This window comes from Scardinius erythrophthalmus (assembly GCF_964197995.2).
Source record: "Scardinius erythrophthalmus genome assembly, chromosome: 25".
Taxonomy (NCBI): domain Eukaryota; kingdom Metazoa; phylum Chordata; class Actinopteri; order Cypriniformes; family Leuciscidae; genus Scardinius; species Scardinius erythrophthalmus.
The window spans coordinates 730,814-746,111 of record NC_138245.1 but is presented as its reverse complement, the minus strand read 5'-3'; the positions used below and the strand labels follow the sequence as shown (position 1 = coordinate 746,111).

The 15,298-nt window shown below is 46.3% G+C and overlaps 2 protein-coding genes across 2 annotated transcripts in view; one reads left to right on the top strand and one right to left on the bottom strand.

The window, feature by feature from the left end:
* Nucleotides 1–15,298, top strand: part of avil (advillin) — a gene marked incomplete at both ends in the record, with an annotated part of 60,984 nt that overhangs the window by 18,819 nt on the left and 26,867 nt on the right. The window lies entirely within an intron of this gene.
* Nucleotides 1,766–8,903, bottom strand: LOC308685886 (TRIO and F-actin-binding protein-like; the record flags this gene model as incomplete). Its single annotated transcript, XM_081357999.1, has 8 exons — nucleotides 8,713–8,903; nucleotides 7,422–7,478; nucleotides 7,272–7,340; nucleotides 4,965–5,054; nucleotides 4,738–4,847; nucleotides 4,251–4,647; nucleotides 3,306–3,537; nucleotides 1,766–1,872 (listed from the first exon to the last, which is right to left on the bottom strand). The coding sequence occupies exons 1-8, from the start codon at nucleotides 8,716–8,718 to the stop codon at nucleotides 1,766–1,768; spliced, it is 1,068 nt and encodes a 355-aa protein (XP_081214125.1). The 5' UTR covers nucleotides 8,719–8,903.

The following is a 15,298-nucleotide window of genomic DNA, read 5'->3' as shown; positions in this document are numbered from 1 at the left end:
GTGTGTGTGTGTGTACTCACTGTTGAGTGTGTGTGTGTGTGTGTGTGAGAGTACTCACTGTTGAGTGTGTGTGTGTGTGTGTGTGTGTGTGTGTGTGTGTGTGGTCACTGTTGAGCGTGTACGTGTGTGAGTACTCACTGTTGAGTGTGTAGTCACTGTTGAGTGTGTGTGTGTGTGTGTGTGTGTGTGTGTGTGTGAGAGAGAGAGAGTACTCACTGTTGAGTGTGTGTGTGTGTGTGTGTGTGTGTGTGTGTGTGTCTGTGGGTGTGTGAAAGAGTACTCACTGTTGAGTGAGTGTGTGTGTGTTTGTGTGTGTGTGTGTGTGTGTGTGTGTACTCACTGTTGAGTGTGTGTGTGAGAGTACTCACTGTTGAGTGTGTGTGTGTGTGTGTGTGTGTGTGTGTGTGGTCACTGTTGAGCGTGTACGTGTGTGAGTACTAACTGTTGAGTGTGTAGTCACTGTTGAGTGTGTGTGTGTGTGTGTGTGTGTGTGTGTGTGTGTGAGAGAGAGAGAGTACTCACTGTTGAGTGTGTGTGTGTGTGTGTGTGTGTGTGTGTGTGTGTGTGTGAGAGCACTCACTGTTGAGTGTGTGTGTGTGTGTGTGAGTACTCACTGTTGAGTGTGTGTGTGTGTGTGTGTGTGTGTGTACTCACTGTTGAGTGTGTGTGTGTGTGTGTGTGTGTGTGTGAGAGAGTACTCACTGTTGAGTGTGTGTGTGTGTGTGTGAGAGAGTTCTCACTGTTGAGTGAGTGTGTGTGTGTGTGTGTGTGTGTGTGTGTGTGTGTGTGTACTCACTGTTGAGTGTGTGTGTGTGAGAGTACTCACTGTTGAGTGTGTGTGTGTGTGTGTGTGGTCACTGTTGAGCGTGTACGTGTGTGAGTACTCACTGTTGAGTGTGTAGTCACTGTTGAGTGTGTGTGTGTGTGTGTGTGTGTGTGAGAGAGAGAGAGTACTCACTGTTGAGTGTGTGTGTGTGTGTGTGTGTGTGTGTGTGTGTGTGTGAGAGAGCACTCACTGTTGAGTGTGTGTGTGTGTGTGTGTGTGTGTGTGTGTGTGTGTACTCACTGTTGAGTGTGTGTGTGTGTGTGTGTGTGTGTGTGTGTATGTGTGTGAGTACTCACTGTTGAGTGTGTGTGTGTGTGTGTGTGTGTGTGAGAGAGTACTCACTGTTGAGTGTGTGTGTGTGTGTGTGTGTGTGTGTGTGTGTGTGTGTGTGTGTGTGTGTGTGAGAGAGAGTACTCACTGTTGAGTGTGTGTGTGTGTGTGTGTGTGTGTGTGTGTGTGTGTGAGAGAGAGTACTCACTGTTGAGTGTGTGTGTGTGTGTGTGTGTGTGTGTGTGTGTGTGAGAGAGAGTACTCACTGTTGAGTGTGTGTGTGTGTGTGTGTGTGTGTGTGAGAGAGAGTACTCACTGTTGAGTGTGTGTGTGTGAGAGAGTACTCACTGTTGAGTGTGTGTGTGTGTGTGAGCACTCACTGTTGAGTGTGTGTGTGTGTGTGTGTGTGTACCCACTGTTGAGTGTGTGTGTGTGTGAGAGTACTCACTGTTGAGTGTGTGTGTGTGTGTGTGTGTGTGTGTGTGTGTGTGTGTGTGTGTGTGTGTGAGTACTCACTGTTGAGTGTGTGTTCGAGTACTCACTTTTGAGTGTATGATTACGAACTGTTGTTGTTTAAGCGTGTGTGTGTGCACTGTTGTTGTTTGTTAAGTGTGTGTACTCACTGTTGTTGTTTGTTAAGTGTGTGTGTGTGTGTGTGTATATGTGTACTCACTGTTGTTGTTTGTTAAGCGTGTGTGTGTCCATCCCACGTGTCTCTGAGAGTTGTGTGGTTTTCTCCAGCTCTTCTCTGTGTGCTTTCTGTAACGCCTCCATCACTGACAACACAAACACACACGTGTGAACATCATTCACAGCACTGCCAATGATGTCATCAAATAGAAAACAATGGAGAAATATAATATTATTCATTTAATAGACGTTGTCTATAAAAACAATGTAGCTGACGTTTATAGGGTCACATGTTAGTGGGAGTGGCCAGTACCTGAGCCTCGGTTGGTCTCTATAATGTCACATGTTAGTGGGAGTGGCCAGTACCTGAGCCTCGGTTGGTCTCTATAGTGTCACATGTTAGTGGGAGTGGCCAGTACCTGAGCCTCGGTTGGCCTCTATAGTGTCACATGTTAGTGGGAGTGGCCAGTACCTGAGCCTCGGTTGGCCTCTATAGTGTCACATGTTAGTGGGAGTGGCCAGTACCTGAGCCTCGGTTGGCCTCTATAGTGTCACATGTTAGTGGGAGTGGCCAGTACCTGAGCCGCGGTTGGCCTCTATAGTGTCACATGTTAGTGGGAGTGGCCAGTACCTGAGCCGCGGTTGCTCGCTATAGTGTCACATGTTAGTGGGAGTGGCCAGTACCTGAGCCTCGGTTGGCCTCTAAAGTGTCACATGTTAGTGGGAGTGGCCAGTACCTGAGCCTCGGTTGGCCTCTATAGTGTCACATGTTAGTGGGAGTGGCCAGTACCTGAGCCGCGGTTGGCCTCTATAGTGTCACATGTTAGTGGGAGTGGCCAGTACCTGAGCCGCGGTTGCTCGCTATAGTGTCACATGTTAGTGGGAGTGGCCAGTACCTGAGCCGCGGTTTCTCGCTATAGGGTCACATGTTAGTGGGAGTGGCCAGTACCTGAGCCGCGGTTTCTCGCTATAGTGTCACATGTTAGTGGGAGTGGCCAGTACCTGAGCCTCGGTTGGTCTCTATAGTGTCACATGTTAGTGGGAGTGGCCAGTACCTGAGCCTCGGTTGGCCTCTATAGTGTCACATGTTAGTGGGAGTGGCCAGTACCTGAGCCGCGGTTGGCCTCTATAGTGTCACATGTTAGTGGGAGTGGCCAGTACCTGAGCCTCGGTTGGCCTCTATAGTGTCACATGTTAGTGGGAGTGGCCAGTACCTGAGCCTCGGTTGGTCTCTATAGGGTCACATGTTAGTGGGAGTGGCCAGTACCTGAGCCGCGGTTGGTCTCTATAGGGTCACATGTTAGTGGGAGTGGCCAGTACCTGAGCCTCGGTTGGCCTCTATAGTGTCACATGTTAGTGGGAGTGGCCAGTACCTGAGCCGCGGTTGGTCTCTATAGGGTCACATGTTAGTGGGAGTGGCCAGTACCTGAGCCTCGGTTGGCCTCTATAGTGTCACATGTTAGTGGGAGTGGCCAGTACCTGAGCCGCGGTTGGCCTCTATAGGGTCACATGTTAGTGGCCAGTACCTGAGCCGCGGTTGGTATCTATAGGGTCACATGTTAGTGGGAGTGGCCAGTACCTCTCGAAGTGGCGTCCGTCTCCTCCCTCAGCAGCGAGTCTCTCTCTCTCTCCAGAGCGCTGATCTGCAGTGTGTGCTGTCGCTCCAGCTGCTCCAGAGCCTCCCTGTGCACACGCTCCATCTGCTGCAGACTGTCCCTGCAGCGAGACTCCGCCCCACAGCACGCTGGCCCCACCCACCCCGACCCAAGCCCCGCCCCCAGCCCCGCCAGCTGCTGCCTCAGAGACGCCACCTGCAGGACAGAGAGAGACACGCGGAGGTAAAGCCTTCTGCAGGGGCGCAGCTGTGCTGGACAGGTAACACTCATGCACACACACACACACACACAGAGAGCAGAACAAATGACTGCCAATAAAGCTCCATAAGGTCTTTATGGAGCTCATTTAATCATTTGATCGCTAAATTAACCCTTATAACGCATTAAAAAAACATGCAGCCGTTTTAACGGATCAATTGTGGCCGGGTGGAACATGAGCTTAAAAAACAGTCTGAAGAGTTTTTACTTACTTGCAAATTCTTTGACATTTCGAATAATACTTGAACTATAGCAAAAACGAAAAAATAAAATAAAAAATAATAATAATAATAATAATAACGAGAAATTTAATTTGAATATAACATTATATTAGTTATAGACTGCTGCGCTTGTGACAAGGCGCATGTTAACTGAAAAAACAAGCAGAGAGAGAGAGAGAGAGAGAGAGAGAGAGAGAGAGAGAGAGAGAGAGAGAGAGAGAGAGAGAGAGAGAGAGAGAGAGAGAGAGAGAGAGAGAGAGAGAGAGAGAGAGAGAAAGAGCGAGCTCTGGCCGTAATATATGGGAAAGAAGCTAAATATATTTAGCAACAGGAGCCGAATGCGTTATAAGGGCTCACGAGTCTCTCTGTGTTCTATTCAGTTCTCATAAAGTCATTCATGAGAGCAGATAGACAGTATCCACGCACTACCTCCCTCTCCAGAGCCTGATTGGCTGACGAGCCCATCGGTGGGAGTGACCTCATCTCCTTGAGTGGCAGCCGCTCAAACTCCGCCCACTTCTTCTCGATCTCCTCCTCTATTCGCTTCTGTTCCGACAGGCCCGCCCCCTTCCTCGACAGCACTGCCTCCCACTGGTTGTGGGTGTCGTCACGCCGACGCTCCTCCTGCCATTGGCTGTGCTCTCTCACCTGCCCCTCCCCAGACTCTCTCTGATTTGCGGAGGCAGGAGTAGGAGGCGTGGCTACGGGCGACAGCTCCACATAGTCAAACTTGCTGTGGGCGGGGTTTGCGGTGGTGGAGGAGGCCTCTGATTGGCTGCGCAGTCGGTGACGAGCGTTTTCTTTATCACTGCTGAGGCTCGACAGCCTGAGGGAGGAAACACAGTGTGCGTCAGTGTGTGTGTGTGTGTGAGTGTGAGTGTGTGTGTGTGTGTGTGTGTGTGTGTGTGTCACTGACTGTGTGAGGTCTGGAGAGCTGCTGGGTTGAACGTTCTTCCTCAGAACCTCGATCCAGTTCCTCCGTATCCCAGCAGTCATAGCTGAGAGTGTGAAGGCGGCGTCTGTGGTCTGAGGAACAGGAGAGAGTCAGAGACTGTGAGCATCAGAGGAACAGGAATGCAGCAGGTCCGGACAGGATCACACACATACACACACACACACACACACACGCTCGTCTCAACTGACCTGGATCTGGAAGCCGTAGTTCTTCTCCACGTCGAACTCCAACACCTTCACACACGACTTCAGGTCGATCTCTCCATCCACCTCGTCTCTCTGAGCAGATATCACACACACACACTCTTCAGGAATTCACTATCATGCTAAATCTGACATTCACTGCGTTAAAGTGCGGAAAGTTCACAGTAGAAGATCCTGTTTCAAATAAATGCTGTTCTCGTGAGCTTTCTGCTCATCAGAGAATCCTGAAAAATTAAATGTATGATGGTTTCCACAGAAATCTGAATGTCGTGTTCGCGCATGTCGTGTCTGCGTGTTCACGCGTGTGTCGTGTTCGCGCGTGTCGTGTTCGCGCGTGTCGTGTTCGCGCGTGTCGTGTTCGCGCGTGTCGTGTTCGCGCGTGTCGTGTTCGCGCGTGTCGTGTTCGCGCGTGTCGTGTTCGCATGGTCATGCGTGTCTGCGTGTTCACACGTGTTCGCGTGTGTCGTGTTCATGCGCATTCGTGTTTGTTGTGTTCATGCGTGTGTCATGTTCACATGTTCATTCATGTTTGTGTGTTCACACGTGTTCGTGTGTGTTGTGTTTGCATGATAGCATGTTCATACATGTTTGCGTGTTCGCGTTCACATGTGTTCGCATGATACCGTGTTCATACATGTCTGCGTGTTCACGTGTCGTGTTTCTTTGTTAGCTTGTTCATACATGTTTGCGTGTTCGCATGTGTCGTGTTCACACATGTCGTGTTTGCATGTTAGCGTGTTCATACATGTTAGCGTGTTCACATGTCGTGTTTCCTTGTTAGCGTGTTCATACGTTACCGTGTCGTGTTTTCATGTTAGTGTGTTCACATGTCATTTTTCCATGTTAGCGTGTTCACATGTCGTGCTTCCATGTTAGTGTGTTCATACATGTTAGCGTGACGTGTTTTCATGTTAGCGTGTTCATACATGTTAGCGTGTCGTGTTTTCATGTAAGCGTGTTCATACATGTTAGCGTGTCGTGTTTCTATGTTAGCGTGTTCACGTGTCGTGTTTCCATGTTAGCGTGTTCATACATGTTAGCGTGTTCGCGTGTCGTGTTTTCATGTTAGCGTGTTCATACATGTTAGCGTGTTGTTTTCATGTTAGTGTGTTCATACGTTAGCATGTCATGTTTTCATGTTAGCGTGTTCATACATGTTAGCATGTCATGTTTTCATGTTAGCGTGTTCATGTTAGTGTGTTCATACATGTTAGCGTGTTGTGTTTTCATGTTAGCGTGTTCATACATGTTAGCATGTCATGTTTTCATGTTAACGTGTTCATACATGTTGGCATGTCATGTTTTCATGTTAGCGTGTTCATACATGTTATCATGTCATGTTTTCATATTAGCGTGTTCATGTTAGTGTGTTCATACATGTTAGCGTGTAATGTTTTCATGTTAGCGTGTTCATGTTAGTGTGTTCATACATGTTAGCGTGTCATGTTTTCATGTTAGCGTGTTCATGTTAGTGTGTTCATACATGTTAGCATGTCATGTTTTCATGTTAGCGTGTTCATGTTAGTGTGTTCATACATGTTAACGTGTCATGTTTTCATGTTAGCGTGTTCATGTTAGTGTGTTCATACATGTTAGCGTGACGTGTTTTCATGTTAGCGTGTTCATACATGTTAGCGTGTCGTGTTTTCATGTAAGCGTGTTCATACATGTTAGCGTGTCGTGTTTCTATGTTAGCGTGTTCACGTGTCGTGTTTCCATGTTAGCGTGTTCATACATGTTAGCGTGTTCGCGTGTCGTGTTTTCATGTTAGCGTGTTCATACATGTTAGCGTGTTGTTTTCATGTTAGTGTGTTCATACGTTAGCATGTCATGTTTTCATGTTAGCGTGTTCATACATGTTAGCATGTCATGTTTTCATGTTAGCGTGTTCATGTTAGTGTGTTCATACATGTTAGCGTGTTGTGTTTTCATGTTAGCGTGTTCATACATGTTAGCATGTCATGTTTTCATGTTAACGTGTTCATACATGTTGGCATGTCATGTTTTCATGTTAGCGTGTTCATACATGTTATCATGTCATGTTTTCATATTAGCGTGTTCATGTTAGTGTGTTCATACATGTTAGCGTGTAATGTTTTCATGTTAGCGTGTTCATGTTAGTGTGTTCATACATGTTAACGTGTCATGTTTTCATGTTAGCGTGTTCATGTTAGTGTGTTCATACATGTTAGCATGTCATGTTTTCATGTTAGCGTGTTCATGTTAGTGTGTTCATACATGTTAGCGTGTTTGCATGTGTCGTGTTCATAAGTGTTCATGTGTGATTCTCACCTCCTCCGCCGCAGAGTCTCTGTAGTACTTCAGTCCAGCGTCTGTCAGCACAAACCAGTGTTTCCTCCACTGAACACACACACACACACACGGTCAGTCATGATGAAACACATTCAACATCGTGATAACAGACAGACAGACGTGTCTCACCTCTCCACTCTCGTCCAGTTTAGACATCCATCCCTTCTTAAAGTTCAGCAGGTCAGGCTACAGACAGACAGGTGTATCAGAGCAGTGTCAATGCATCATGCTTAGCACACACACACACACACACTCACTCACACACACACACACAAATGCGTGTAAGTGTGTGAGGAACAAACACGACAGCACAGGAAACAGCAGACACTGATGGTGAAACTGATGTTCAATTATCACTAAATAAAACAGTTTCCAAAATTTTTTAATAAAAACCAATGCAATTGCAAAATACATCCCTTATTTCCACCAAAATATGCATATATAGGCTATATGTCACTAGTGTACTTCACCACAGATTACTCTTATCAGTTCTTCTGTAGTTCAGTAATAATAATGAACAAACTTTAATAACCGCTCTTACAGTCAATGAGTGTTTGTGATTCATACAATGAATCAATATCAAATGATTCACCATGATGATTCAATGGCTTCTAGAATGATTCACGAACACTCGGACAAAATCCAGTCATTATAATGGGATTTACTGAGTAACAGAATGTCACGGGATTGGGATGAAATTGTGACAGAAATATAATACTATTGTAATGTAGACTGTACCTTTCAAAGTAAATAACAAACTTATTAAAACTTATTATTTATTGTTTTAATTATAACATTTACATTAAAATTTAGTTGTAGTATTTTTTTGCCAAAAAAAATAAAAGGAATTGTTTGATTTTCATTTGATTACATTTTTAAATATTTAATTTAAATTAGTTGTTAATGCTTCATGCCTTAATTTGATTACCACCGTTTTTGACACAGAAAGACAAATGAACACTTAAATGAACATTAGAAAAACTAATCTGATCAAATATTCTAGAGTTACACAATGATCACATGCCTTATAAAACACACACACACACACACACACACACACACACACACACACACACACACACACACACACTGGTGATGGTGACAGCTGAACTAAACTCTGATCAGGATTATCAAAGCACTTAAAATATCAGACTTTGTGTTTATTTACATGAACCAGAAAACAGCAGAAATCAGCCTCAATAATGCGCATGCGCTGTGAGCGCGGGTGTGTCGCGCGCACAAACACACACATATAAAAAAAACAAGTTGTGTTTGCTCATGTACCGTGCAAACACAACACACACTGCACGCCAACACACACTAACTGGAGTTTGAATGGACTTGTACAACACAGAATTAAACTGCAGTCGTGTTTACACTGAGAGCGACGGACATTAAAGTGAATTAAAGTGAAACTCACCGTCATGATGTTCAAATCCAGCCGCAGCACAAACACAAACGCAGATTAAACACGCCGCATCTGAGAAGCGTTACCGCTCGCTGTCAAGTTTTACTAAAGCTGAAGATGATCATGTTTAATAATACTTTTACTGGTTTAATCGGTAGATCGCAGCGTAAGTTTGACGGAACTCGCGCTGCTGTCGGTGTTGCCGGGGCGGATCCCGATTACAGTTCAGCGGAAGCGAGCGGCCAATCAGAACCGCCCAGCGAAGCACAACATCCAATCAGAACCGCCCGGCGCAAGTGAGCGGCCAATCATAACCGCCCAGCGCAGTACAGCAACCAATCAGCAGCGCGCAAACAATACTCTCACAGTAAACCTGCTATGGTGGTTTAACACATTACTAAAATAATGGGGAGAACTCAGTAGTACGCGAGCGTCCACTCCAACATAACTAAAAATGAATATAAAGTTAAAATAAGTCAAATAAGCAAAAAAAGATTAAGATTAAAAGATGACTCATAAAGTGAAGTAGCCTACATCCAAAAATGACTCACTAATCACTTACTCACCCTAGTGTTGTTCCAAACCCGTATGACAGAAAGTAGATGTTGATTTAATCAGTTCTGTTCAAAGATGCAATGAAAGTGAATGGCGACTGAGGCTGTCATTCTGCCTATAACATCTCCTTTTGTGTTCCAGAGAAGAAGAAAGTCAAACGGGTTTGGAACAACAATGGTGTGTAAATGATGACAGGGTTTTTATTTGTGTGTGAATGATCCCTGTAAGTGTGTGTGAGTGTGAGTGACGTGCCTGTTGTTGCATTGGTTCTTCATCAGTCTGATCCACGCTGCAGGAGAAATACACTGAGGGCCTGTGTGCTTTCTGCAGAACAAACACACACACACACACACACTGGTGTAATTAAGCGGTGAAGGATCTCGAGTGTTTCTGCAGAGATGTGACTGTACCTGCTTCTGTCCGGAGGATCTGGACGGCTGCTCCTCAACCGGACTGCTCGCTCTCTGTCAAACACACACATATAATGCATGAGGCACACAGGTTCATGATCATGGACCTGGGCAGACGTGTGTGCAAACAGTGTGTGTGTGTTTGGTTTTTGATGTCTTTCAGGATAAGATACTCATGCTGGCTGGGTTTAACCACTGGAGAGTACAAGGGTGTGTGGTTTTCCCCTACACTGAGTGCAGTGTCATACAGCAGGATCTGTGTAATATTTTAATGAGGAATGTGGCACATGACTTCTAACTGACCTAAATTATTCTGAAGCCTGTAACATCAAGAACGATAGCAACAATGGCAACTATTATAATAACTATAGTGATAGCTATAATGGCGTGTGTATTACCAGTGTGTGCAGGGAGCTGGACGAGTGAGCTCTTGATAGTGTACCACTGTCTCTTTCATCCTCTAGCTCGTCCCATTCCCAGTGAGGAGATTTGCTCTGGGAGTGACTGGAAACACACAAACACAGATTCACCCGGGTCACTAGCTCATCACGACCATGAGTCTGAAGATATGACTAAACCCTTGTGCAATCTGATTCACAATATTCTACACATACTCTGGCGTTTACACTAGTGGTCGACCGATATATCGGCCAATATTTGGCATTTTCAAATATCGGCATCGACCGGTAAGTTTTTCTGTTTGCCCAATGTGACCAACTTATATAAATAAATATAATATATATATATATATATATATATATATATATATATATATATATATATATATGGCTTTGCTACTCTTTTTTTTACATTGTGTGACTTTGAGAAGACCACATATTTTCTGTGCACCTGGCCGGTTTGTAGCGGGAAAGTTCTCGTTTCTGCCGGCTCTCGATCCCCCCCAGCTGGCTCGGACCCTCCCTCTGGAAGACCGTTTTGACCTTGGGAATGTCAGCCATCATGGCATATTCTTCCCGGTTAAGACCCGACGAGCCGGCGGATAGATGGCTTGACTCCGAGTCCATGGAGCTCTGGGAAGAGGTGTGTCTTTGGACCGGAGGGGAGGGGCTTCTGTGTCGGCTCGGCGCTCGCCGGTTGTTAGGCGTGGAGCTTTGCACCTCTTGGCTTTTCCTCATGCTGCTCTTCTTGCTTCCGTCTTGTGGCGATTCCCAGGCAACAACAGGGACAGATTTGGGAAAGGAGCTGATATGTTTCTTCTCAGTGCTGTGTCGTGATGGGGAGGAGTTGCGTGAGACTGATTGGCTGTTGAGAGAGTGGGTGGAGCCTCTCCAGCGGCCTGATGAAGGGGTTGAATCATGGTTACTTGTGGAGTTTCTTACATGAGAGGTGGAGCCAGTTCTGTCACTCACAGTGTTCCTGAGAGGGATGTGGTCTGCAATGTCACGCCTCAGTGTAGACATACATGAAGACATCTCTGACTTACGGGGAAGAGATTGGCTTGGGCTGTCATTGGCCCGCATTAAGGGGGAGGGACTGCGGCTCTTGGGCCCACGGTTTGATGAGGACTGGCTCGTTTCCGACTTACGAAGCGATGATGAGCCAAGGTTTTGGTGTGGACCTCTACTTGGGGAAGAGTGTCGGCTGTCTCGGTTGTAGCTGTGAAGGGAGCTCTTTGCTTCTGGTGTCTTCATTGTGGTTTGGCTTTGCATTTCATAACTTTTCCTGGATGGGGAGGGGCTGTTTCTGTCATAACTCCGCCCATTCGACACAGATCTTCTGTCTGATTGGCCGGGCGTTCCGTAGCCCTTCCTGACCGGAGACGCACTGCGTCGACCCTCTCGAATCTGACTTGATGAGCCATTTGTCTCCGGCCTCCCCATCGGGGACTGGCTTCTTGAATCATAGCGGCCCTTTGAGGAAGGGGAGGAACTCCGTCTGTCATGACCGCGCTCGTACGAGGTGTTTTTCGTCTCAGTTTTCTTAACAGCAGGACTTTCATAACTCCGTCTGGAAGGAGACTGGCTTCTTGAATCATAGCGCCCCACTGAAGGGGAGGAAATCTGTCTATCATGACTGCGTTCATATGAAGGGCTTTTTGTTTCGGTTTTCCTAAGAGCAGGACTTTCATAACTCCGTCTGGAAGGGGACTGGCTTCTTGAATCATAGCGGCCCACTGAAGGGGAGGAACTCTGCCTTTCATGACCGCGTTCATATGTAACGCTTTTCGTTTCAGCTTTCCTAAGAGCAGGACCTTCATAACTCCGTCTGGAAGGGGACTGGCTTCTTGAATCAAATCGGTTCACTGAGGCGGAGGAACTCTGTCTGTCGTGACCGCGCTCATACAAAGGGCTTTTTGTTTCAGTTTTCCTAAGAGCAGGACCTTCATAACTCCGTCTGGAAGGGGACTGGCTTCTTGAATCAAATCGGTTCACTGAGGGGGAGGAACTCTGTCTGTCGTGACCGTGCTCATACAAAGGGCTTTTTGTTTCAGTTTTCCTAAGAGCAGGACTTTCATAACTCCGTCTGGAAGGCGACAAGCTTCCACGGCTTTCTCTAGACCCAACGAAGGAGCTGTTGGTATCGGGTTTCTGTAAAGAGCCTCTCAGGTCCACGTAAGACTTACTGACAGTACTGAGGGTGCCTACGGTGCTCGCAAACGATCGGGGGGTTTTCTGCACACCTCCAGAGTAACTATTCCGTGCCGGACTGACCGTTGCCCGATCTTGTCCGAGTGAAACACTGCTAGGCCGAAAGCCGACCGCGTTGAGAGAGGAGCTGGACTCGGCCCGTCTGAACGGGGAGGTACTACGGGAGGGAGAAGAGGAACGCGAGAGGCCGGAACCTCTTTGGGAAGAGTTGAGCGTTCCCGGATGCCGTAAGGGAGACGTGTGGGGATTTCGTCCACCTCTTCGGCCAGAGGAACCGATCGATTCTGCTTGTTTGAACGGGGTGGGACTCAGTGCTCGGGGACCGGCGAGGGCCTCGACCTCCACGCTGAGGTCCAGCGGGTCTGGAGGGTACTGAGCAGGATAGTCTTCTGCGAGCTGCTCGGGGTTCTGAAACTCTGAGGTTCTCCTTTCCGAGGGGATGCCTAGATCCGGGTTCCGAAATGGAATGGCGGCTTTGGGTTCTGGGCTTTTGTTGCTAGGCAGGGGATGCCCTCTCTCAGAATGCCGATAAGGAGCAGGGGGACTCTGATCACGGAGAGCTCTGCTGCCGGCAGCCCTTCCCAGAGAGAAATATCCACTCTCCCGATCCCTTCCTTCCTTCACGCTGCCTGCAGACAGAGAGACAAGATCGTGACCTGTGTTAATATGTGAACTGATACCCTGCAGTCATACACCATGACGCAGCACCCAGGAAAAGCCCGTGCAACCCGACTCCACCTGACACCTCAAACTGCCACTCTGACTATCCCAACAACACCACAAGCTGCTCAGATGGTAACCGGATATTGGTGTTTTCCTCACCGTGAGAAAAACCGATCTGGCCAAAGCCATCCCGGCGACTCTGAGGCACCTCTGTCCAGGAACGGGGGCTCGTCCGGTGCGGCGGCGGATCCAAGCGGGTCATTGTACGGTAGGATGGAGGATGATGAAGGAGGCTGGAGTATTCCTCAGGACCGGCAGAGCTGCTGTACACGGAATCGTCACCCTGACTGGGATTAAAGTTGCATATGGAAAGAATGAGACCAGAACTCAACACACTCTCAACCTTTTTATCCTCAAAACACATTCTTGGAGCAAAGTATGCAATGCAAAAAACTTCTTATAGCACAAGATAAATATCATAACAACAGCATGGACTCGATGCTTTCAAAACTGAGTAGCATGCAGGGGCTCTTTAGCAGGCTTACCTGTCCGAGCTTTGGTCGTCGTCTCCGTCACACAGATAAAGGTCACAGTCGGGACTCAAGATGCAGAGGGAGCTCTCCTCAAAGCCCCGCCCCCCTCTGCTGACATCACAGTAGCTGCTGACCACTGACAGCACATCTGAGTCCTCCTGATTGGTGGACGGAACACACACAACCAATCAGAGAGCCGCGCATAACCGATGAAACCATCTGTGTAACCCATGATGTTCTGAAGGAACTTTAAGGCATCAGAAGAGAATGATGCTGTGAATCCAGCTTATAATAAACCAAGGTTTCAGCATTAGTAATGTTAGCGGTTCTTTATCACTAATAGACATGTTTTACTCCAAATAAAATAAGACTAGATCTAGGTCTTGTTAACTGGAGATTTCTGAGGATATTAAGCAACTAAAATAGCACTTCGCATGCAGTATCACACACACACTGTACAGGTTTAGGATTTCACGGCTGTAACTCTGTCTGGTTTGTGGCTTTTCTTCTCATTATTATTTCAGATGAGTGAGTAATCAGCAGCTGAAATATCAGTATTCGTCAAATACGCATGAACACTTCTGGGATGATAAACATGATTACGTGTTAACTCTTTTCTGTCTGGCAATATTTAACAGCTCTAATGGATCAAAGAGTGGATCACGTGTTCCCTGGTAATGTTAGATCAGTCATCATCACTGGTGCTGATAGGGCTAACTCTTGAAAACCTCCAGACATGAACGATTCCTCAAATCAGTGAGGTTGTTGAGGACAGTGATGTTACTCTACTGAGGGATCAGACAAACCATTTTACCAGCCGGAACGGAAAACAGGTGAAAAAGTCCAACAGACGAACATTGAAGGAAGAACCTGAGCCGAAGAGGACATTTTCATGCCATGCAAGAGGAAAACACACTGATCACCCTACACTGGTAAATATATTGTGTTGGATTTACTTAAAATATGTATGCACCATTTTTGCATCACACTTTTTAAGTAAACCCAAATTGGAATAATTTTACTTTACTTAAAACTAACAAGAAAAACTTTGTTATATGTACTTAAATATTTGAGTTCACTCAACATTCTTTACTTAAAATATATATGTAACGCGATATAATCAACTAAGTTATTGCAAGTTGTGTTAACTTAACATTACTTAGTAGATTATATCATGTTACATATATTTTTAAGTAAAGAATGTTGAGTGAACTCAAATATTTAAGTGTACACAAAGGTTTTCTTGTTAATTTTAATTGAAATTATTCAAATTTTGAAAAAATTACTTAAAAAGTGTGATGCAAAAAAGGTGCATATATATTTTAAGTAAATCCAACATATCATTTTTACCAGTGTTATAGCAGCCACCCAATAATATATTTCTGTCAGTTACGGCAGTGTTCAGCTGTCGAAGTCTCTCTGTGAATGTATCGTGTTACTCTGATGCCGCAAAGAGACGAAAATGATCCGCCTTCATTCATTAATAACGAGAATGTGCGCGCGCACGTCATCCACTCTCCTGTATTACTTGAATTAATTACTCTAATTTATTACACACTACATCTGTCATTATTACAGAATCCAAACCAAACACAATTGTGCAGTAAATTGCATGCCTAGTTTCTGTTCAACAGCTTCGAGCATCAGTCTGCAGTCTGTGTGTGTGTGTGCCACTATCTGTGTGTGTCGCTATCTCTGTGTGTGTGTGTGTGTGTGTGTGTGTGTGTGTGTGTGTGTGTGTCGCTATGTGCGTCTCACCTTGGCGCTGGTGTCCTTCTCGTCGCTGTGCGCGTCAGAAGCGCGTGGCCCGGGCGCATGCTCGCCGCCG